A 25,026-nucleotide genomic window follows, 5' to 3' on the forward strand; every position below is an offset into this window, starting at 1 on the left:
ACTTTGGGCATTGACATTCCCTCAAACTTTCATTGCTATTGAAATGCCTGGAAGATTCCCACCAGGGAATGATGGAGGGAATATCTGATTTCCTGGTTTATAAATAGAGCCCTTTGAGGTGTATTTTTCTCCCAGACATTCACCTATTTTGCAAGATAGATTCAATTTTGTACAGTTACTTAAATAATTACCCATTTTCAAAAAACATTCCAGGATTTGCCAGCAGAAGAGGTGGCAGCAAGCATCCCCGGCAATATCAGGGCCCCTGGCCAGAAATAAGGGGAGCATGCGGAGCCCCTCCTAGTCATACCGGACCCCTTCCTTCCTTTGCGGGGGCAAATGTTACAAGGGTGGACCCTATCCCAGTCTGTGTCCTAAATGGTGCAGGGGAGCTCATTGGAATCTGGTCCCCCTTTTAAAAGGGGGCCATAAATACCCCCCCATCCTGTAGAAAAGGTGTGGGGTTCAATAGAAACCATCACAAAAAAAACCCTGGTAATAAACCTCATATAAGAAAAACTGGCAATCATTCATTGTCAATCTGACATTCACCTATGCAGGGTCCAATAATGTCCCAATGCAGCGTCAAGCAACCCCCCCCCCCCCATGGTTTGAGCCCCAAATCGAAATGATATGAAAAAGAAATGTTTATTCATCAATGTATTCACAATTAGGAAAGTTTCCATAAAATGTGAATATCTGTGGATTTTAACTCTACTAATTTACTAAATACTAAATTCCATATAGCGAGCTGAATATTCAGTGTGTAGATTTTGAGGGTTGTTTTTGGGTGGGGGGGGGTCTGCTTTTTTTTTATTTGAATGTTATGATTTTCTGGTGATAATTATTATTTAACAGGATTTATATAGCGCCAACATATTACACAGCGCTGTACATTAATTAGGGGTTGCAAATGACAGACAGATACAGTGACACAGAAGGAGAGGACCCTGCCCCGAGGAGCTTACAATCTAAGAGGTGGGCGACGTACCTTCAGTGACCCCCCAATCTGATAATTCTATTCAGATGTACAGAATTAATATAAATGATCTTCCTGTTATAACAATTGAAATGTTTGTCGGTATCGTTATCATTATTGGTGCCACATTCCCCCCCATTATATTTTTACACCAGTGATGAAAGTAGTGTTGGTGCTTTTCTGGCACCTTCAACCAAGACATCGATCATAAAAATATAATGTATTCGTTTCTAATTAGTTGTAGTTTTCTGAATGATCAATGTCTTGGTTTAAGGTGCTGGAAAAGTTTCAATGCTACTTTCACCATTTATGGAAAGTAAACAAATCTTCTTGTATTAGACTAGTGGGGGTCTTTTAAGTAAATATGGGGACTACAAATGTGGCCCTGACATGTCCAGGGGGCCACACACTAGGTTTGTGGTGAGGTGTCATGTAGAGCATCCACCATTTTTTCAATGTAATATAGTAAGTGTATTAAACGTGATGTATTTATTGGGTCTGGTCTGGGTGATCCAACAAACTTGGAATGGATTTCTTCAAAGTCATTTACTAGCAAATGTTTTCAATCCTAGATCAGATTCATTCCAGGTTTGCTGGATCACCCAGCTTCACTAACGAAAGTGTATCCTCCCCAGCCTTTAATAAATCAGTAAATTATAAATTATTAATAATTAATTAATAAATCAGCAAATAAATATTTTTTTTTAGCACAATGGTTGGGGCTATGCAAATAGAGATCCATCTATTCCCCTCATTGTAGTACTACAACCCCCAGCATGCTCTCACACACAAATCCCTCCACCACTTGTTGAATGAAAAGTCCTAGAATGCCCCTTTAATTTCCAAGCTCTAGGCACTGTAGTACTACAAATCCCAGCAAGGCTTAGCTGTGACATTAGTGACATTCCTGGATGACATCACACAGACCCCCCTTCCCTTTATCTTATTTATAGCAGAGGGGATGATGTGAGCGCCCCACCCAGGCAGCAGCAGGCGTCATAGGGCGTCATTCCTGCTAAAGACAAACTTATATTCTCTCTGCTAGCAGCATCTAACCTCAGATAACTCAGTGTGGGGACAAAGTCACATCCCTTGGATCTACTCCTGCCATCACAAGGAGACTACTTACCTCTCTTCTTCCAGTAAGTACCCCTATCAGATGGATACATACATGGCAACATGCTTTGGCAGAACTGTATTAGTTGCAGAAATGAGAGCTGAGATGGCTGCAATTCTGCAACTCTGTCCAGTAACATAGCTAAGTATTGGATTCATGATGTTTTATACATTGTTACCATATTGTGTGCTGAGTGTTACATTGTTGTTGTTTTGTATTATCATTTATTTTCTATATCAGTTGGGCATGGAGATGGCTGGGTGATGATACTGGGTGTGACTGTTAGTCATGCTGGACTGCAGATAACAGGAGACACCCAGCCAATGCTGTGCCAATGCTGTGCCAATGTACCAAGGTGCAATATTGTTCCAATGTTGTGCCAGTGTTTTACCAATGTACCAATGTGCAATATTGTTCCAATTCTGTGCGAATGCTGTACCAATGTGCAATGCTGTGCCAATGTTGTACCAATTTGCAATGCTGTGCCAATGTTGCACCAATGTACTAATGTGCAATATTGTTCCAATGCTGTGCCAATGTTGCACCAATGTACCAATGTGCAATATTGTTCCAATTCTGTGCCAAAGCTGTACCAATGTGCAATGCTGTGCCAATGTTGTACCAATGTGCAATGCTGTGACAATGTTGTACCAATGTGCAAAATTGTTCTAATGCTGTGCCATTGCTGTGCCAATGTTGTGCCAGATCTGCACAGGTCAGTGAATGCACTTTAAAGATTTCTACTGACCATCATAAAAGTGCTGAAATAATCCCCCTGTTCCTTTTACCTATATGAAATGCACACATTTAAATATAAATAATAATCAAATACAACATATTAATAGTCTGGCTCTGTAATTTATACCTTTTCAGACCTTTTCCTCATGTATATTATTGTGGAGAATCAATGAGTGGCTTTTATTTCATTTTGTCATTATGGATCATTTTATCACTTATGAATAGTTTATATTTACCCGGATCATGTGCTGGGATAATGAGAGTAGTTGTCCAGTAAAGGTAATTTGACAATCTGGGGAGGGCGAGGGTAATTTTTGAACTTTTTTATGGTTTCAATGCAGATTGTAACTCTAATTAAAGTTCGTGTTAATAAGTAATTGTTTTATATTGTATTGGTTATTTGTAGGTGATCCTGTGTATTGTACAGCGCTGTGTAATATGTTGGCGCTTTATAAATCCAGAATAATAATGTAGCAGTGTAGCAGTGACCCCTTCATCCGACAGGTTGCCCCTCTGTAACCATAGATCAAGATGGAATTTTGTATTTGTAGATTTTTTTTTTGTGGGGAGGGGGAGGTGTGAAAAGAAGAAAAACACATGTGCAGACTTTCATTTTTTTTTTTTTTTTTGCTTCCCCTCAAAATGAACATGTTTCCACTCAAATTACCCTTAAAATTTCTGCACAAGACTGCTGCCAGATCTTTTCAGGAACTCAGGCTGGGTTTAAAAATGAAAAAAAATCTGATTCACATAACCTTATTAATCCCACATGTCAGTCATGCCAAAAAGAAAAAAAAAGTTGCAAAAACTTATAAAAAACAGATGTAGAGTTGGAATTCTGGGTGTGTAAGCTGGAGTGAGAAATAATAATACCAAAAAAAAACTTTGGATTTAACTCTTAGCTAGCAAGCTTGGTTTAAACCAGGACTAGGAAGGAGTTAACTTGTTAGGTGGTAGTTTGAGAAGTTTGGATGAATAAACCACTTTTTGTCACCCAGCAGTACAAACTTAAAGCAAATATAAAAAAGTTCAACTTCAGCTACTCCCAATTTGACTGATGGGGAGGGGGGCATGGGGGGAATTCCTCAGTGAATATAATAAATGCCCCCCCTTACAAAAAAAAAGTTAACTTGTGATGCTCAGACTCCCCCTACTGGCCAATGGCTGCATAGATGTAAAAATGACACACCCATTCTTCAACCTTGTGCCTCTCCCATACTGTGACTTCACTCAGAACCTTGCTCATAGAGGGACAAGAAGGAACCCAGGAGAGGGATTTAAACCAAAGTTTCTTTTCTTTTTCTTTTAGGAATCCAAATACTTGACTGAAAATGCTTCTCTTATTGCTTGGGATCATAGTTCTGCATGTGGCAGTGCTGGTACTGCTCTTTGTGTCTACAATTGTCAGTGTAAGTACTTCTAACTCTTCCAAAAATCAATATTTCTAACATATGCAACAATCTCAAGTCTTAACATGATTTATCCATCAGAAATAGTTTGTTCCCTTTAATCTCAGGATTTGCTTTTATGCATTAGTGAGATATGTTTTTATGTATGTATTAATGTTTCATGCATAAAGCTGCTTTATTCACTCATATATTGTATTACAATATTATATTTTGATGCTTTTTTATTTTTATTTATTATTTATTATATTATTGTACATATGCTATTGCTATGCTAACCTTTTATAAGTCTACAAACAAGAAGCAGAAGAGAACAATATAGAAATATATTATTTATAGCAATGTATGGAAAGAAAAATAAGCACTTGTTTCTGGTGCACAAAGACACAATAATGTTAAATATATTTGGAGGTTATTTGGGTTGGTCTGGGCGCAATATGTTTCCCAGATGTGTGGTGAGTAAGGGGGGGTCTGTGTCTAATCTGCAGTGTGTAAGATTGGAGGGCTCTGTGAAATATGATCTCCAAAATGCATGGGGGGGACGCAGCTGGAGGGAAGCAGCCACAAAAACAATGAACTCTATGAATGAGTTGGAGTGTTAGAGTTTCATAAACATTCTGCATGTTGAATGATACAATCAGTGAATTGAAATAAAAATTCACTCAAACTTTTAACTGTACTTTTCACTCCTACAAAGAGCAATTGATCCAAGAAGCAGGGAAAAGAGCAACTCCTCCCTTATAATAAAATTTGAAACAATGTCTGGAACTTCAAAATGTATCCAGATATCAAAGTCAAATTTTTATTTTACCCCCCCCCCCATTAATCCCTAAGAGGTAGGTGCCAATGCAGCACATTCATCCAGTTCATTTCTCATATGGGGCTCTAATGCTAAATTTGGCATGGAAGCCTGAAACCCACCAAAATCTTAACTAGACTTTCCATTCCCTATGACGTGGAAATTTGGAAAACCGTTGAGGAAAATTTGCTGATGCATTTTCCAGGTTAGGAGCCGTGTTACAACATTATGTAGTTGTTGAATCCGCCCCGGCCGGTGTCTGGAGCAGTGGCACAGTTGGCTCCTGGAGGCAATAAAAAAAAATGAGTTTAGGAAACGTTTGACTTTTTTTGTAACTTTTTATGTTCTTTCTGTGTTTAGGGTTTATATAAAATAAATAGGTGTGAGATTTGGGCACGGTTCATGTAGGGCGTGTTTGCTTGGAGTCTGTAGGACAACATTGGCTTCAATGCAACCCTGGTGCCACCTTTATTATTGCAGCGATTGACCCATCGGCTTACTTGTATCCCAACCCCACCAGGGAATGCCGAGCAGCCAGGGGTTAACAGCCATTCAGACTGTGTTGACAGTGAATTTCCTTGCTGGAGTCTTTGGTATTCCAGGGATTACATCCGCATCATCCGTAGTAGAGTTGGCAGGGAATGCGCGCTCAGTTTATAAACAGCCCCAGGGCCTTACCTGGGTTTCGTGTTTGCCTCTTGTCATGTAATTCTGCCAAGTGCATTGTGTTTATTTTAAACCTGGATTGAGAAAGCTTGGAGAAAATGAGTCGTTATTATGCCTCCATTTACAGAAGGATTGTCAGTCCGGAAGGCCGTTAAGAAAAGTCAGCTATGTTGTTAGCCAAACCCAAAGCCGGGCCCATCAGCAAGGCAATTGAATGAGACAGAAAGTTGCATTTTCTGCTGCATTCTTTGCAATGCTTGCCTAGATACACATGTGTTTGTGATCTGCTGGTCTGGGAACACCTGTTTATGGTGCAGGTGTTCCCGGACACGCCCACTGCAGGATCCTGAGCTTATCCTCCAATCAGATTCAAACCTGAAATAAAAAAACAGAAAGCAGAGTGAAAGTTTTATGAAGTATTCCCAAAAAGCCTTCTGTAAAATCTGGCGGAATACGGATTGGGGTGACATGGGCAATCATTTTTAATTGTCATTGCGCAATTATTAAATAATAATAAAAGTTCCTGCCCCGGGTTTATAGTCACCTATCCTCAATCCTCTGGGATCCAATAACATGGCACAACACTTTTGATGACCCCCTTAGCCCCTGGTAGAAAAGGTGCAAGTTTACAACAGCTGTAGCATTTGTTGGATGGCAGCGGCTGCAGCTGCTCATTACCACAACACGCATTTAAATATTGCATTGATGCGTAGATGTTCTTACAGCTAATTAACCCCCCCCCCCCCGCACAGTCCCTGATATGACCTTCGTGGTCCTCATAGTCACCGTCCATCCTCACCAACACACCAGCTCCGATATAAAATGTATCTGTAGCCAAAATATTTTTTGTTTAGCCTTGAAAAGGGCAGGAAAGGGTTAAAATGTCATCAGGTAGGAGATTTATTCTCACTTCCTGTTCTGCTGACTTATTACTAAACAGGACGTGAGGAAAAATCTCTAACAGCAGCACAGAGAAATAAAAAGTAGAGTAGGGAAAGGCTGGAAACTTCATCTTTTTTATATTTGCATTTGTCTCTGTGCTTTAGATTGGCCCTTACTTGATAAAACCATTGTCACCGGGACAGGAAGTGAAGGAAAATCTTTTAAGTGGAGTTTAAAGCTTTAAAAAGCGATTTTGAAATGAGAGAAGTAGGTAATTGGTTCGTACCTGAGGTGTCTTCTTTGTGCAGATGATGCAATGTCTCGTTTCATGGTATTACACCAGGTGCGGGAAGGATTTAGGCAGCCTCGGGGCTCACACACAACTCAAAGGGGTCCATTGAAAAAGAAACATTTCCTGGAGAATCAATTACTGCTATTGAAACACATGGACCTGGAAGATTCCCCACCAGGGAATGTTTCAGATTTATAAACAGACAAATTTCCAAGCAATTATTGAGGCATTAGAAAAAGGGAGTCTCCGACTTACTGATTAAGCTGTCGTAGATCAAAGAAGACCCAACAAACAGAAAGGTGTGACAGGTAAATTGCAGTCCTTATAATTGCTGGAATAGAATTCTCTGAGCGGTGTTCCTCTATAATGGGTGTAGGCAAAGTCTGACGACTGCAGATTCAGAGCGCCACCTCCTGGCCTTACCAAAAAAGGCCACTCAGCCTTCTAAAAAATACTTATGCCCAGTCAGTGGGTAAGAAGGGCAATTGTTGAGCCCTTTTTGAAGTTATTTTTGTGCAGCTGAAATGGTTGAAATCAGTCAAGAAATGATGAACGACATTAAAGGGCCCTACATGTCCGCCTTCATAGTAACTCTTTGGATTTGTTTCTTTCTCCAGAGCTGGCTGGTCGGCAACTCCTATTCTGCAGACCTGTGGCAGAACTGCACCGAGGGCATCAGCAATACATGGAACTGTGTGAACGCGTCCAGCAGCGGTGAGTCTGAAGCATGATAGGAATTTTTGGGGATTTTTTGGTCTCATATAATATAAAAATATTGACAGGTCAGGGGGAACAGAAGAAGATAGAAAATATGGGAGGTGCAAGGGTATTGTTGGCTAGAAGGGAATGAGGGAGCACTGAAATAAATCGTTGCTCCTAGAGCCTGAAAAAAATACTGCGTTGCTGGGTTTTCCTCCCATTTACATTATTTCAGCGGCTTTGCAGTGTTATTCACACCTATGAAGAAGAAGAGCGGGAACCATGTGCTGTACAGGAAGAAACAAACAGAGGAAGATGCTGAGTGACTTATCTAGAAAATATGAGTATAGTTATTGTTAATTATAGGAGGTCCTGCACAAGGGTCCCAAACCCTCCTTAGAAAGTCAGTTTGGGGCCCCAAGTCAGTTCAGTAGTGGGCCCCAAATCAGTTCTGCACAGAGCCCCCCACTGTCGGTTATGCCAGTCTAGCTGATGGCATTTAAAAGAGAATACAATGACAGCCATATTATTACCATGTATATTTAAGAATCTGAATATCTTTGGCTGGTTCTAAAATGCAAGGTGGATCAATGAAGATATCGAGCTTTGAAATAAGTTGAGCGCCCAGCTAAGCTATTAGCAAATCTGCAACACGTAAACCACTTTGGGGGCTGTTTTTGCCCTGAGCTCCTTTGAAATCTCAAATAGGTTGGCTATAACCTGATAAAAATAGGAGTATTAGCTGGGCCTGTACTGGCCCCTGCTCCCAAGTTTCAAAGGAGCCCCATGTAGGGTTGGGGGAAGCCTTAGCTGTGGGCGCTCTCTAGTGGCAGTTTTGTAAAATTACAGCTGACATCTAGCCTGCGCTTGGTCCCTGAGTTTGGTGGAAAATTACTTATGAGTCATTTGGCTGCTCCTCAGAAACTCATCAAGGACTGATCACAGGCATGGAATTCTACAGCTGTGCGGACACTTTGGGGTTTATTCAGGGCAATCCAAAAATGACAGTTCACTAACCTCCTAGCATACAACAGATGTCAGCCAATTGACCCCAACTCTATGAAGTAAACCTGCCGAAGTGCAGATGAGAATGTTACCATTGTATTCACCCAAACATCAATCGGTTACATTGTATCATAGGGGCAGATTACGGGATGTTTAACTTTATAGGGGGGTCATTCAGAAAGAATATGACATGTGTGGGGGGAAAATCCAGTTTTTGGGTTGATAGATAGACCTTGCCCCCTAAATTTCCATAACAGGTGAGTGGGAACAATGGCAGAGAAGGTGTGAAGACCCAGGGACTCATCTCACCACTGGAGTCGCCAAATACGTTTTGGGTGGGGTAATCATTTCAGTAAAGACCAGTGATCGGATTGGCTGCATTCTCATGAAAGTGAAGGGTCTCTATGATGTCACTGGTCTCTAGTGATCGGATTGGCTGCATTCTCATGAAAGTGACGTTTCTCTATGATGTCACTGGTCTCTAGTGATGGGATTGGCTGCATTCTCATGAAAGTGAAGTGTCTCTGTGATGTCACTAGTGTCTAGTGATCGGATTGGCTGTGTTCTCATGAAAGTGAAGTGTCTCTATGATGTCACTGGTCTCTAGAGATCGGATAGGCTGCGTTCTTCTGAATATGAAGCATCTTGTGATGTCTTCATCTGACGGATGAGCTGAGTCCCTATTTGTTTTGTCACTTATATATCTCTTAGATGCAGATGAATGTTCTCTCTCCCTGACATCCAAATGAATTATTGCCTGGGATCAATGAACATTCACAATGATGCATCCATTGCACGCCATCATCCAGACTGCCACGCCCAGTAAAATCGATAGACGTTGGCACGGGCCAGTTAAGTGCTTCCTGCTCAAGGATGATGAATAATAAATAATTGTGTTTTTTTTTGTTTCTTTTTATTTCATTGACAGAATGGCTGCAGTCCGTCCAGGCCATGATGATACTGTCCATCATCTTTAGCGTCCTGTCCTTGTTCCTCTTCTTCTGCCAGCTGTTCACACTTACAAAAGGTGGACGTTTCTACCTAACCGGAATCTTCCAGCTTCTTGCAGGTAAGGAGCCCAAAATGGACAATATTGCTGCTGGTGTATGGAAAGTAGAAGTTTTGAATGTGAAAAGGGTTAGATCAGAGTTTCTCAACCTTTTTAAGATTGGGGACACTTGAAATAACTTTCAGGTCTTCAGGGAACCCCTTCTATATTTATTATATCCACAGCTCACAGTATATTATCATGGTGGTCAGTGGGAAGAATGTCACTTAGAACTGATCTTAGAGGTGCAAACTGCTCATTGCTCATAGGATCCCCAGCAAACTCTGGAGGAACCCTGGCTGGGATACACTTGGGTTAGACACTCTTCTGGGTCTTTACTGCTTTCTGTGTCTCTGTAGTAAGTTCTGCTCCCTTTCTGAAGGGACAAAGACAGAAGTAAAAATCTGATGTTCCAACCCACCCATCCATACCACCAACCTCCTGATATTTGTACATTAATAAAGGTGGTGGAGAGCAAGAGAGAGAGGAACAAATAAGAATCTGCAGCAGGTCCAAATGAGAACATTTTCTGGACCACACAATGGTTCCTCCCAGTCATCTGGCTGAAATGTTGCAGATGAGTAAAAGTTTGCAGAGCTTGTCCTGATGGGTTGGAGATTAGACCTCATTCAGTGCCCCATTCAGAGCGGCCCGTCGGGCTGAGCTAAGGATTACCAGATCTGTGTGCTGCAGCATAGCTGGCCGCTGACTCATCTTCATTTATTAATTGGATCTCTGTTTCCTGGAATGGCCGTTCCATGACTGCGTTGTCACAGCTCGAACCTCTGGCAGGGAATTTTAAAGCTGAACTCCGGGCAAACAGCACAGACCTGCACAGACTGCACGACATTTGATATAAGATTTCTGTCTATCTGGTTCTGAGATTTACACAGCTCTGCCAGCTCTAACTTTTCTCTAATGCAGTTATGCAATGAAGTTAGGTCATGCCCCGCCCCTGAACTGTGATAGGATAGTGAAGGAGCAGCAGGGGACTGATGGGTTCATATTCAGTGTTGGTGCATGAGGCTCACCTGATTGTCTCTCTCTCTCTTCATTGATATTCAACTAATTGCAAATGGCTGTAAATTCATTATGTTAAGAAAAAGTTTTTTTTATAGCAAGGCTTACTTTTTAATTAAGTTTTATGACATGATATCTGTAATCCACAGCAACCATTACAATTCCATTTCCAATCATTCAGAGCTGGCTGCTGATTAGGTCTTACAAGTTACAGGCTGACAACACTGGTGCTATTCGCTGAGCAGTGGTTTAGTGTTGTCAGGCTGCAACAAGAAGTGCCTCTACTGGCAGGATCTCTATGTTAGAAACATAGGCTGATCCCCATGTGTTAAAAAAATTTATAACACATGGGGGTTTATTTAAAATATATTTTCCCATCAATTTGGCTTTTGTTTTATTCAGTGCCATTGGAAACTTTATTCATTGCTAGCAAATATGATAATAAAACTGTCTTATTCTGCCACCTAGTGGTCAGTTATTAAAATAGCATTACAGCCATAATAGTAATCAGTCAATTAATTAATTAAAATGTATCCCCTTAGGGTTTGCATGCATTTTAGATCTTACAAAAGTTCTCATTGTTACACTGCACTGGATCTGTTCGCTTCCCGTATACGAGACGCGCCAAGTGAAATGCCACGATTGGGTGGAATTGCCATTTGTGTCCCCCGAGCCCCACTCTTGGCTCGGCCGTCAGATATTGTTCCCAATAAAAAAGTGTCACACGGTTTCCTTGTCTTTAAATGTCGCTGCTCAGCACGTAGGCGGTTTGGCCCAGCGGAAACAATCAAATGCCCACCGCTGCAATTTCTGGAACAAAGTAGGCAGTGTGAATGGCAGACTTAGTAGGTGTCTTCTGTACTCAATTATAAAGGAATGACCGCAAAGGAAAAACATTTAATGGGACAATGACAGCGATGGTAATCCAGAAATATGTTAACATCATTGAAAAGCTGTCTGTAGAATAATTCCAGGTGATCCTGCCATAAAGGGTATCACCTGGCCACTTCCTGTAATAGGGTGACAACATGTTTTCTCTGTATCCCAACTGTGATGCATGTAGACAGAAAGTAGTTCTAAATACGTTGGGAGTTTTCTGTGTGCCCGCTCCCCATCTCTGCCCTGCACAGGAAATCAGGGGGATCTCTTTATTGAGAGACAACAATAAAAAGCGTGCAGAGATCTAAAATCTATTGAAGATAGAACATTGATTGCTGCTTCTATTGCAGGGCTTCTCATCACTTCCTGTTCTAGTGAGCACATAGGAAATAAGGACAGATTTACTAAATGGGGTCACGGACTGTGATTAAATCTATACAGAGGTTTTATTTCTTTCTTATTCAAAAATGATTTGGTTTGAGTTGGGCTTTATATTTGTCACAGATCTAAAGCAGAGAAAGCATAAAAAGAGTTCCTACCCTGTTTCCCCTATAATAAGGCACTGTCTTATATTTTTTGAAATGCCAAAATATGCCCTAGGTCCTATTTTCAGGGGGATGTCTTATTTTTCCATGAAGAAGACTACAGTACACATTTATTGTTGAAAATCACTCATGTGCTATTCATTATCCCCTTCTGATCACTCTGTGCCATTGATTGTCCCCTTTCTGATCACTCATGTGCCATTCATTGTCCCCTTCTGATCACTGACTCCGCCGGGTAACAGACTCTGTTAGGGCAGGGACCAGCAGCTTGCTTGTCCTTTGAAGTTACTTTCAGTTTCACTCTGCACTGCAGCCAGCATCGAGGAGTCACACAGAGGCACACAGTATCAGGTATCAGAGGATGTCTTATTTGCGGGGGGTGCTTTATTTTAATTGTTTGAGCAAAAATCGGCGGGTGGCTTATTTGATGGGGATGCCTTATCATCGGGGAAACACGGTATCTAATGTGTGACCACATTTATGAGTCACTATACAAAGAATCATGGAACTTCAATTTGCAGTTACTCTGCTGCCCTCTAGTGTTCAGCCTGAAATAGTGACAACCGCCAACAGGCAACACAAATTAGTTTTTCCAGGTTGGTAACAAAATTGCAGAATTTGTTACATTGTTTCCTTTCAGTTGCTTTAGATCAGCAGTTCATGGTTGGGCTTTAAATGGCTACCAAAACATTGTGAACTGGCATTATTTATGTTACATACAGTTTATTTATTTTTTTACAGTTTTTTATTATTTTTCGTTAATGTAACATTTTTCTTTTTCCAGCCCTGTGCATTGTTGCTGGAGCCACCATCTTCACCGTGCGGCACACAGAATGGCATAGGGACCCGGCCAACTTTGGCTTCGCCTACATCCTGGCATGGGTGGCCTTCCCGCTGGCCGCAATCAGCGGCATCATCTACGTCATCCTAAGAAAACGCGAATAGGCCCCCCCGACCGGCCAAAAATCGGGAAAGAGTAAAAAGAAAAAAAAAAGCTGAATACAAAAGTCTAAAGGGGATCCTAAAGTATTGAAAATTTTAAAAAAACCAAAACATTTCAATCTCCCCTCACCTGACAGAGAGAGGCCGGTGGGGGAGGTTCCTGTGTTCATTGAAGATGTAAATAGTATCTGTGGTTTAAAAACCTATTTATAACACTTTTTACATATATGTACATAGTATTGTTCGCTTATTTTGACCTCCTAGCTTCCGTAAAGCTGAAAAAAAGCCAAAAAGTTAAATCAATAAGTATTAGAGTCCACTACAAAAATCAAAAACATTTTGGGGCGGCGACGCTCCCAAAAACATCCAAATTTTGCATACCAAAGCAGTCTTAGTTTGTCGTTCCCCCCTCCACGCTGCTTGTACATACGGAGATGAATGCCGCTACCTGATTTGACAACGGGGTAGGAAAAATGGGCGCCGCTTGAATTAGAGAGAGGTTGGCGGCACCAAGGCCTGTTTTGGAGGCTGAGACTCCGGAGCAGTTCTGAGCCCTCCAGGCCCATTATGAGAGAGAGGAATTGGGCCTGGTAGGGACGGGGGTATAGCAATGGCATGCCCAAGCAGGATGGGCAATGAGGCTGACACAAAGGGAGGGTCAACATTCAAAATGCCAATTTTGTTTCTGCACTGAGTTCTATGGGGGAAAACATAAATGTATCATTTGGAAATCATTGTCGGTGGGCATTTTGGAGAAAGCAGGGTGGAGGCAATGCCGTTTTGGCGGTGATCCTCGGCCAAGTTGCTGCTTTCTTATTTTTTATGACTCTCCATTGCCAGCGGAGCTAGTGAATATTTTTATTTTTGTAGCACCAGAAAGTGAGAGGGACTGTACCAACCGAACGTGCGCCAGTTTCTAAAATTCTGAAGGAGATTTGCAGTATATGTGTATATTTTTTATTTTAACCAATATGCATGTATTATACGTATAGAAATATATCTATTATTGAACAAGGTAGCCAAAGGGTCGTTTACCGAACGTCTGTTCTGGGCAAAGGAAAAAAGAAAAAAAAAAACAATTAATCGACTTACTTTTCTGAAATCTGACTGACAAAAATATGTTTCTCACTGTGTAGACTAAAACGTAGGAAAAAAAGTGGTGCTATGATAATGTTTTTGGACCATTCCTTATCTTTTAACAGTGACGTCATTTCTGACCCAGTAACGGTTCTTTTTGTCATTAGTTTTCTGTCTCTTTTGTAATTTTTTTTTTCGAATAAAACTATTGAATCTCTGTCTAGTTCTAAAGTGAGGTCTATGTGAATATTTAATAAAAAAAACAAACAAATGGCTGCTTGAAAAAAAGTGTTTCATGTGTGTGCGGCATTTTAATGGGTTGGGAAAAGTTGAGTGAGGAGGAGCATGATTGGGAAGTTACTGTGAACAATTTCTTTTTGCCAAAATTAAAAAAAAAAAAATGATTAGCTTTCCTTGTGGGTTATATTTAGGGCAGTTATGGGTGTTTTTATACATTTTGCACTCATCAATTTGGCTGTCGGTCCATTCACAGCCATTCGAATCCCTATATATTGCTTTCTATAATGCAAATTAAATGTAAAACTAATTCTGCCACCTAGTGGTCAATTATCACAATAGCAGAGCTGTCACAAAAGGAAATAGTCTATCTTCAAATGAATAATGGGATGAATCTGGATCAGATTAGGGAATATTTTATAAATACACCCCCAGTTTTATTTTTTGCTTTTTCTGTTTGAGGAATAATTTTGTCTTCAGATAAATTAAGCTTCTGTTAACCCTCAGGAGCAATTTAAAGTGCAAGTATAATGTAAATAATATATATATATATATATATATATATATATATATATATATATAATTTGTAAGCAGACAGCTTCTTGATTGACATTCAATAGCCCTTCTGCAATAATAAAAAAAATTACCTGTTTGCAATTTTTTAATTTACATTCACCTGTCTTTTAATGTGCATTCACCTGAAATCTTCACCCAATCATCTTCCAGGTTTAGGATCTTTGAACATTTTGATTGCCCAGACTGGAAAGGTGTAACACATGCAGCTCAGTGTCCATTATGGAAATGTTCATGATCAGACAGGAAAGTTTATTTTATTGCATCGCCTGTCCCTTCTGCAATCATGAACTTTACTTATTAAAATGTTTTACTATTGCATGATGATCTGTATAAAATACATATAGGGATCTGTTTATAGCACAGTGAATCCAACATTCACTCCAGGCATCCTTTGTTGGAGAATTAATCACATCCACTGAAACACATGAATATTGAAGATTCTGCAGAGATTGCTTGGTGAATGTTAGATTCACTGCTCTACAAATAATGTCCCTATAGTACATTTCTCCAGGTTCTAACTGGTTATATAACCTGAAAGTACAGAAAATTTTGCTGATATGGTCTCAGCTCCTGACTTGGTGAAATAGTAAAGTTTATATCAGCACGACACCATAGATCCCACAATGCACCGGACCTGGCAGTACACGGCGTTCCATGGAGAGAGATGTGACCTGAATTAATGATCTGAAATGTTATTACAATGAATGATTCCCAGCAGGGTGACCACAATAACAAAATGTCTTTCTCTTACATTCACATTAAATCTTCTTCTTTTTGGCTGAATCATTAGGGCATCACCATTTACAAATCACATTTATTGTGAATATATAAAGGTCCCAGGCTGAACAAACCAAATTACATGGTCTGGAACTTTTCTGAAGCAATGTGGATATTTAACAGAATTAAAGACTGCTTACAGCAGGATCTCAGCAGATACAAAAGATACAAAACAAAAAATGTTGCCATACCTTTAAACCTAATGAGTTACTGACCTGTAACAAGCATGAAGACAGTGAAGATTGTTGCAGGTCATTGGCTGAATGGAAAGTGATGCCAGGCTGAGGATGGCAGCCCTGGAAGCTGCACCTATAAAAGCAAGTCTGCACAATCCTCTCCTATAAATCTGTCCTAATAAATTCCTTTCAAAGGACCACTGACTTCCATAAATGTGTTGTACCCCTGGTTGTCCCCATCCTCTCAGCACCTGGCAGAGCAAGGAGATATAAAACCATTAATAATATTATTGTTATTTTTATTATTGTTATTATTATTAATATTATTATTATTATTATTATTATTAATAAACAGGATTTATATAGCGCCAACATAATATGCAGCGCTGTACATTAACCATGCACACAGATACTTGTTATGCAGGAGATGGGATAGCTTGTGGATATTCCTTACTGATCTGTGGAATTGTATTCTCAATCTACAATGCATCTATTGCAGTTCCAATTTGTCGTGCACATAAAATACTAAAAATATGTTGCTTCTCTACCTTAAGAAAATTTCCTTACAATAATAAAAAACATACAAAAACCAATATAAAAACAGTACAATTACCTACTAAAGTATGACAACACATTCGGGGCAGGGTCCTTTTCTCCTCCTGAGTCACTGTCTGTATTCGTCTGTCATTTACAACTCTATTTAATGTGCAGTGCTGCATAATATGTTGGTGCTAAATAAATCCTATTATTACATTATTATTATTATTATTATGAATAATAATAATAATAATAATAATATTTCCAGCAATGGAAGATTTTTGATTATTAGCAGTCAACAGTAATACTAGTCTGCCCTCTGCTGGCAGATAGCAAAATTACAATGTTAACTAAGCCTTCGGAATTCCCTTTTCCTTAAACAAAATGAACATTGAATGAGAAAACATACTAAAGGAAAGGAAACATGTTGCACATAGCAGTCAGTTAGCCTCTAACACCTGTATGCAATATATATATGTATATATATAGTGTACTACTTGTGTGCTACTTTCCCCACCGCTTAGATTGTAAGCTCTTGGGAGCAGGGTCCTCTCCTCCTCCTGTGTCACTGTCTGTATCTGTCTGTCATCTGAAACCCCTATTTATTGTACAGCGCTGTGTAATATGTTGGCGCTATATAAATAGAGAATAACAGTCATATCTATATACAGTAAATAAAAAATTCCCTGTGATCCGTGTTAACTCATTCTTTAAAATGACATGTTATAAGATTCTGGTGTGTGATTAATTTAATAATTAAAGATGTGGCAGCAACCTTCCCAATATAATAACCAGGCCTTTTCTAAGACATGGAACCTGGCTGTCCAGTAAAAGAGGGGAGCAAGAGTATGTCACCCCATCTCCTGCACACACCAAGCCCATAGCAGCCTGGCTGCCCAGTAAAATGAGGAGGGGTAAGCCTGTGCCCCCTCCCTTCCTTGGCATACCAGACCCTATGCTATCTCAGCAGTGGTGTTACTCCATAGTTCAAACACAAGGCTTCACCCCACAATCTCCAAATATTGTAAGGATCTGTGGGGTTATTGGAATCTGGAATTATATTACCCCTTACCCAATCCTAGAAGGCACAATAGATGGACAAATCTTTCTGAACTTTTCATCATGATTATTATTATTATTATTGTTATTATTAATAATAACAATAATAATAATAAAAATAATAAACGGGATTTATATAGCGCCAACATATTACGCAGCACTGTACATTAAATAGGGGTTGCAAATGACAGACAGATACAGACACTGACAAAGGAGGAAGGAGAGGACCCTGCCCCGAAGAGCTTACAATCTAGGAGGTGGGGGAAGTATCACTTAGATTGTAAGCTCTTCTGGACAGGGTCCTCTCCTCCTCCTGTGTCACTGTCTGTATCAGGCTGTCATTTGCAACCCCTATTTAACAACACTGTGTAATATGTTGGTGCTATATGAGAACTGTTTATTAATAATATTATTACTGCTAATAATAATAATATCATTATTATTATTAATTTAAGTTCCTAATAAAACAATGACTCGTTCTGCCACCTAGTGGCCAATCTCCACATTGCACAGCTGTCAAAATAGGAAATATTTGTATAAACGAAATTTATGAACGAATCTAGAGCGAATTGACAGGGGAATAATTCATAAATAAAGCCCTAAATATGACATCATGTCTTACCGTATACAGCCTTAATTGAAATAAAAGTTTTTTGTTATCGGATTGCTGACTGACAACGCTATTCTGCTGCCTTGCAATGAATTGATAGTGTTGTCAGCCAGCCATGTGTGCTATAAATTGTAATACAGTAGATTAATGTTGTCAGACTGCCACAACACAGCCACTGGCAAGATCTCTTCTGCTTCACTGAAGAAATCTTTACAGAAAGGCATAAAACCTAATATACAGAATTGATTTCAGATTTTAGGTTTATGTACACTTTCATCTTTTTGTAAGACATTTCAGAACAATCTGTAAAGCAGAGCAGCTGCAGCGCTGAACTCTTATCAATACATGATCAATACTCATCAGATAGCAGTGAGGGCCTCCTGTGCACCCCTATTGTCCTGTTTTGCCTCCTGCGTCTTTCTGTCATATGGTAATATACCTCCAGCAATAACTGAGGTGCAGATGGGACCAGCAATAGAATGGAGACCCGTGACCAATGTGACTTATGTCCTCCATTATTAGAGGGGAAGCTTCCAAACTTACTGGACACAAAAAGGAAATTATTGAGCGGTGAGTCCAAGACTGTATGCAGCATTCCCTGGTGTGCCATGTGGACCCCATCATACAAATATCACTTTTCTTTGTACATTGAACCTCTGTTGGTGTCTGATGTCCGGCTCTGTGAGGACTTTGGTTCACTGCCCTCAGCACAGATCTCAAAGGTTCATATTTATCGTGGCAGCATGGTTGCTCAGTGGTTAGCACTTTGGCCTTTGCAGCGATAGGTCCCAGGTTTGAATCTCAGCCAGGACATTATCTGCATGGAGTTTGCAGGCTCTTCCTTTGTTTGTGTGAATTTCCTCCGGATACTCCAGTATCCAAAAACTTGCAGTTTGGGTAATTAGCTTCCCCCAAAAAATTAACCTTACGCTATTTTAATGACATATGACCATGGCAGGGACATTAGATTGTGAGCTCCTTTAAGACACAGCTAGTGACATTACTATGGACCTTGTACAGCGCTGCTTAATATGTTGGTGCTTTATAAATACTGTGTAATAATAAATCCATTGTATGTGTAATGGTTCTGCCCCACTTTGACCACCGCCTCCCTTACTGCTCCCAATTTCCCTGTATTTGGGTTTTCTGCAGACATTCCCCTATTTCCATTGTATGGGCAGTATGGTGCTGCACGTAGCTTCCTAAAAACAACATAAACTCTTCTCATGAAAAATGATTCCACTTGTTATATAGAAAAGTGAATCTTGTTGCTTTACCTATTGATCCTTTGCCTATACATACTTACCGGTCCACAAAATAGGGGCGTGACACTGCCAAGACTTGAAAAAGTGTCCCTCTTGCCAATCTCCAGAATACCTCCATGATTAGCCCAGCCTATCCCATAAGTGTTGTCATAGCAGGTAAAATGTAGGGCAAACTGGACAATTGCCCAGGGTCCCCATCTTCTCCAGGGCCCGGACATGATAGAATAGCAGGAGTGCAGGGAGCTAGAAAGCCCACTTCATATCTGTCCCCATTTTTGTCTAAAACCATCCCTGTGTTTTGTGTGTGCCAAGGGGGCACATCAGGGTGCTGTCATTGCAGAATAATGCCTGAATTATCTATTTGAAACTTTAGAATACATTTTCCACAGTGAAGCTGGGTAATCCATATATTATCTGGGTAATCCATATATTTGAGGCGTATTGGATTATTCAGCACAATGTCATTTTTATGAATCAATATTTGATTGGCAGCTGCCTTTTTATCCCCGTCTATGGAACCCACAGGGGTGCAGGCTGATACATCCTCCTAACATTTCATCCATTTCCTAATGAAGAGATCGTCATTTGAATGACTGGCACTCCTGTTGTTGCAGCCCGGGGCAGTGTCAGTGATACACAGAGCAGATGGCGCTGGCACCGGGGGGGCTCTTTAATAAAAAACGATGTTTGCAATTCATGAGTGTGAGATGTTCGCACACAGAATGGTGTATCATGATTTGCTGGACAGGGTCTCAACGCTCCATCAGTTCCATGTCTTGGTTCCCTCCAGGATATCACCCATTATCCCAGCTAATTAGAAATGCTTTATTTAATGGATACAGTATGGGACTGCACTTATATGTGGAAACAATGTATCATGTCTATGTACAGCTACAGAGATGTCCCCCCTGTGTGATATATAACTTATACCTGGGGAATAGTGATGTCACTTCCTTTATAATATAATAAATTATACCTGAGAAGCAGTGATGTCACCCAATTTTATAATATATAACTTATATCTGGAGAGCGGTGATGCCACTTCCTGTATGATATATAACTTATATCGGGGGAGCGGTGCTGTCACTTTCTGTATGATATTTAACTTAAGTCTAAGAAGTGGTGATGTCACTTCCTGTTATTTATATATAAAACTTATAACTGGGGAGCGGTGATGTCACTTCCTTTATAATATATACCTTTTATCTGGAGAGTGGTGATGCCACTTCCTGTATGATATATAACTTATAACTAAGAAGTGGTGATGACACTTCCTGTTATATATATATAACTTTTAACTGGGGAGCGGAGATGTCACTTCCTTTATAATATAATATAGTATTATTATTGTTAATAATAATAATAATAATAATAATATATACCTTTTATCTGGAGACCGGTGATGCCACTTCCTGTATGATATATAACTTAAATCTAAGAAGTGGTGATGTCACTTCCTGTTTTATTTATATATATATATATATATATATATATATATATATATATATACCGGTATATATATATCCTATAAATGGGGAGCGGTGATGTTACTTCCTGTGTGATATAAAATTTATACCTGAGGAGCAGTGATGCCACTTCCTGTATGTTATATAACTAATTTCTGGAGAGTGGTGAAGTCACTTCCTGTATTATATAAAACATGATAAAATTATATATACCCCCTGTATAATAGATAACATACCTGAAAAGCAGGGCATAACCTACCTAACATAACAATACATACCTACCACACATATACAGATCTCCAGTCATACATGCGGTGCATCAAATATACATGAAAAATTCAATTGCAAAAGATACAGTGAGTTCAATATCATTCAGGTAAGTCCCTCTATACCAACGTGTTTCACTGAAAAGCTTCTTCAGGGAATGTGGGGAACTATAGATAAAAAAATGTACATACCTCTTATATCCCATCCAATGGGTTGTACCCATTAAATACTCCATAAAGCATGCCATCAAAGAAAATGTTACAGTATTTGCCGTTATGATCACATGGAATGATCCGGGTAATACAGAACTTCTAGAATAGATTTGATTGCTGTTTATCTACAGATTTTATTTTTGTTCAGTGTAAATTAGTATAGATGAGAATAAATCCCATCCATCATGTCACTAATGTATAATACACAATTTGGAAACGTAATTAGAATTATGCAGATATCATTGAACACTTCCTAGAGGGGGGTCATGTCAACTTTTTACCCCAGGCCATTAATGTCTTTGTTCTGAGTCAGGCACACGCCAGACAAATAGCTGCTGACCCCAGGTGCACTGCATGCCTAATAGACCGAGGACACAGTAGGGGTCAGAGGTTAAAGGGCCAGACAGCATGGCCTGACCACTAGGTGTCGCCAGCAGGTCACTTAAAGGGGCTTTTATTGTGCTATAATTACTGCATGAATTTCATTGGCTATGATAGAGGCCGTCATAGGTTAAAGGAGGTTTAGCCAATGGACCTGATTTATAAAAGCTCCCTAAGACTTGGAGAAGATAGACTATCACAGAAGAAGCTGAATGATCCAGCAAACCTGAAAAACATCTGGTCCAGGATCGAAAACATTTGCTACCAAACAACTATTGTTAAGAAATCCATTCCAAGTTTGCTGAATCACCCAGGTTCTCCCACAATAGCCTATCTTCTCCAATCTTGGAAAACTTTAATACATTAGAAACAATGTTAGAGAAAGGGAGGCTGTGAACAGACATATAGCAACAGATCTTTCACATACAAGATCAAAGAAATAATGGGTCTGATTTGGTAAAGCTCCCCAAGGCTGGGGAGGATACATTTTCATCAGTGAACATGGGTGATCCAGCAAACCTGGAATGGATCTGGTCCAGGATTGAAAACATTTACTAACATTTACTAACAAATAGCAAAAAAGCTTTTAAAAAATCCATTCCAGGTTTGCTGGATCACCCAGCTTCACCGATGAACGTGTATCCTCTCCTGCCTTGGGGAGCTTTAATAAATCAGGCCCCATGTATCAATCTAAATCCAATCACAGATATCTCATTGAAGCTTTGGCTTGTATTTTGTTTGTAAAACTTGTCTCCCTAAAAACAAATTGCAGCTTTTATTTAACTAATCTTTGAGGATCCTGCCATCAAGGTCTTGTTCAGACACTTCCTAATATAGGGTGACAACAGTCTGTCCTTGTCTCTCAACTGCACTCCTATGTTGTCACCCAGGGAAGAACAAGTGACACTCTGGCCTTGCCGGACTTCAGTTCTAATCATACTTACACACTACCAACATGGAGTTTGTATGTTGTGCCTGTGTTCCCTGTACTTTTCTTTCCTCACACTCTGATAGGTTTACTGGCTTCCCCTCAAAACTAGAGAAAACGGCTATGTTAGGGGCATTAGATTGTGAGCTCCTCTTCCGACATTTAGTGACATGACTAAGGACTCTGTACAAGGCTACATTATATTTTAGCGCTATATAAATACAAGTCAAAAGAAATACCAAAGTACATTACACAGGCACAGTTTGCTTTCATTACCATCAGTAAGTCAGTCCAAAGCAATCATGTGCAGACGATATTGCAGGGAGTGCATGTAGACAGGAAGTGGCAGTATTTTATATAAAAGATAGCGGTGACTGTTTATTGCAAACAGCACTTTAGCAAACTTAATGTCATGCAGAGCTCTGAAGCAGAAAGTCACATGATTATTCTGAACGCTTTCATGCGACCAAACACATTCCTAAGCCTTATAAATAAACCAAAAGATTATGCTTTGGATTGAATGCTTGGCAGAAAAGCTAACGATCCATCTCCTATCTGGGCTTATTCGAAGCCTGGGATCCGCATGTGACAAGAAGCCTTGTGTGTGTTCTGGACGGCACCACTCATTGCAGGCTGTGTGGTCCAAACCAAATCCATCCATCCAGATCAAGCAGCAGGAACTGAGGAGCTTTACACCCCTGCACCGGGACATCCAGACCTCACAGGTATAATGAAGACATCTCACTATTATAACATAATTTAATAAATGTTCATTGGCAATTCACAAATCTGGCAGACACCCGATCACATCTGTACACCTGGATGGTACAAGGATGATGATATTTACTGTCAGATGAAGTATTTACATCTGAACTCCAGGCAAGGAACATCCAATCCTGGGATTTATTCTGGCAGGAAACTAGGTAACTGTAAAGGCGTTCTCTGGTGGTCCCGGACCACTTATCCCACTTCTGACACCAAATCATTAAGTCAATCTCCTACTGATCCCCGATCAGTTGTCCCTCTCTCTGATGGCTTCTGTTTTCAGCGACGCTGGGAGAGCGTGTAACTCACACAACTCAAGCATGTAGTTAAATCACTCTCAAAACTTTATTGTTTGCACACAGCTTATATAACAGCTCATCCCCTTGTATGTTCTCTCTGTGTCTGATGTGCAGGAACTGTAGGAGGCTTCCGCTGCTTGCATTTTGAAAAAATTTTAATATTCATTTAATGTTTCAATCTAATAATTATAGAACTGTGTTATTGAGTATCCTGTGCTTCTGTAAAGTAAAGCTCAGATGTTGTTCAGGGCACCTATGCATAAGGCCTCTTGAAGACATTGGTCTTGATTTTTAAAGCTCTCCAAGGCTGGAGAAGATACACTATCATGGGAGAACTTGGGTGAACCAGCAAATGGTGAATGAATCTGAACATTTGCCATCTAATAGTAAATGATTTTTAAGAATTCCATTTCAGGTTTGTTGGATCACCCATATTCTCCTGGTATAGTCCATCTTCTCCAGGCTTAGAGAGCTTTATTAAATCAGTCTATAACCATATAGATAGCCTTATATGCACCCCTATATGTACCAGGGAGCAGTTTTTAGAATTAACTTTGATGAATGTCATTTAGCTAAATGTGACAGCGGTTCAGCTCACTGCATCGTATTGGCCATCTCCAGACCTCTAGCAACAACTGCAATGCAACCACATTCAGGTGCAACTCACTGCTGTTAGAATGCCTCCCTATTCAAGTGAATAGAAGCAGGTGGCTGCTCATGGGCGGTCCTAAGCTTCCTGTGGTGTTCAGGAATGGATCTGCGAACCACTGCAACACAAATGTAACTGCATGCAAAAAATGGATCACAACCTCTCCCATATTGTTCAGTATGGAGTTCAGTTTAGAGAATATAGTAAAAGGTACATCTAACAACAACATACCAAAATTAGAATAAATATGAGAATAATATAAGTATGGATACCAAGGAAATACAAAATGTATCTACCAGTAACTTTACAAGTCTTCATAAATAAATTGCTGGTTTGTCACAATCATCCCACTGCGACATGTCATTATATACAGGAATACAGGATTTCTATCATCACATCCAATCATGCGCAAGGAAAAAATTCCATTTATTCAGATTTCCTTGCCTGTGATTGGATATTCTTTGCCAAGTGAATTTTCATCACATACATTAGGCTGAGTAATGTATTCCCTTGTAGGTGGATATTTCAGCTTGATACGTGAACAACCTAAATTCCTGTAGTAAATCTGCTGCAATGTATTGAAATGACCAAAAAAAACAGTAATAGGAAGCTGATGTGCTGGAAGTATTGCATGCTCTGATATTCTTCTTTTATGTGACAACACAGCTCTGAATTTGCTAATTATGTGGTGTCAGCCCTGGCTACTTAGTGATGGATTACAAAGAACA

General features: G+C 39.9%; 1 protein-coding gene across 2 annotated transcripts; it reads left to right on the forward strand.

Annotated features, from left to right (window-relative positions):
• Positions 1-1,966: 1,966 nt before the first annotated feature.
• PMP22 (peripheral myelin protein 22) lies at positions 1,967-14,365 on the forward strand. 2 transcript variants are annotated; one of them, XM_072403586.1, is made up of 5 exons: positions 1,967-2,121; positions 4,144-4,243; positions 7,497-7,593; positions 9,512-9,652; positions 12,860-14,365. In XM_072403586.1, exons 2-5 carry the CDS (start codon positions 4,166-4,168, stop codon positions 13,018-13,020), a joined length of 477 nt encoding a protein of 158 aa, XP_072259687.1. In that variant the 5' UTR covers positions 1,967-2,121; positions 4,144-4,165; the 3' UTR covers positions 13,021-14,365. The 2 variants fall into 2 exon arrangements, with proteins under 2 accessions (XP_072259687.1, XP_072259688.1); XM_072403587.1 differs by lacking the exon at positions 1,967-2,121 and having other exon boundaries at positions 4,070-4,243.
• The last annotated feature ends 10,661 nt before the right edge of the window (positions 14,366-25,026 follow it).

This window comes from Pyxicephalus adspersus, chromosome 3 (assembly GCF_032062135.1).
Source record: "Pyxicephalus adspersus chromosome 3, UCB_Pads_2.0, whole genome shotgun sequence".
Lineage (NCBI taxonomy): Eukaryota > Metazoa > Chordata > Amphibia > Anura > Pyxicephalidae > Pyxicephalus > Pyxicephalus adspersus.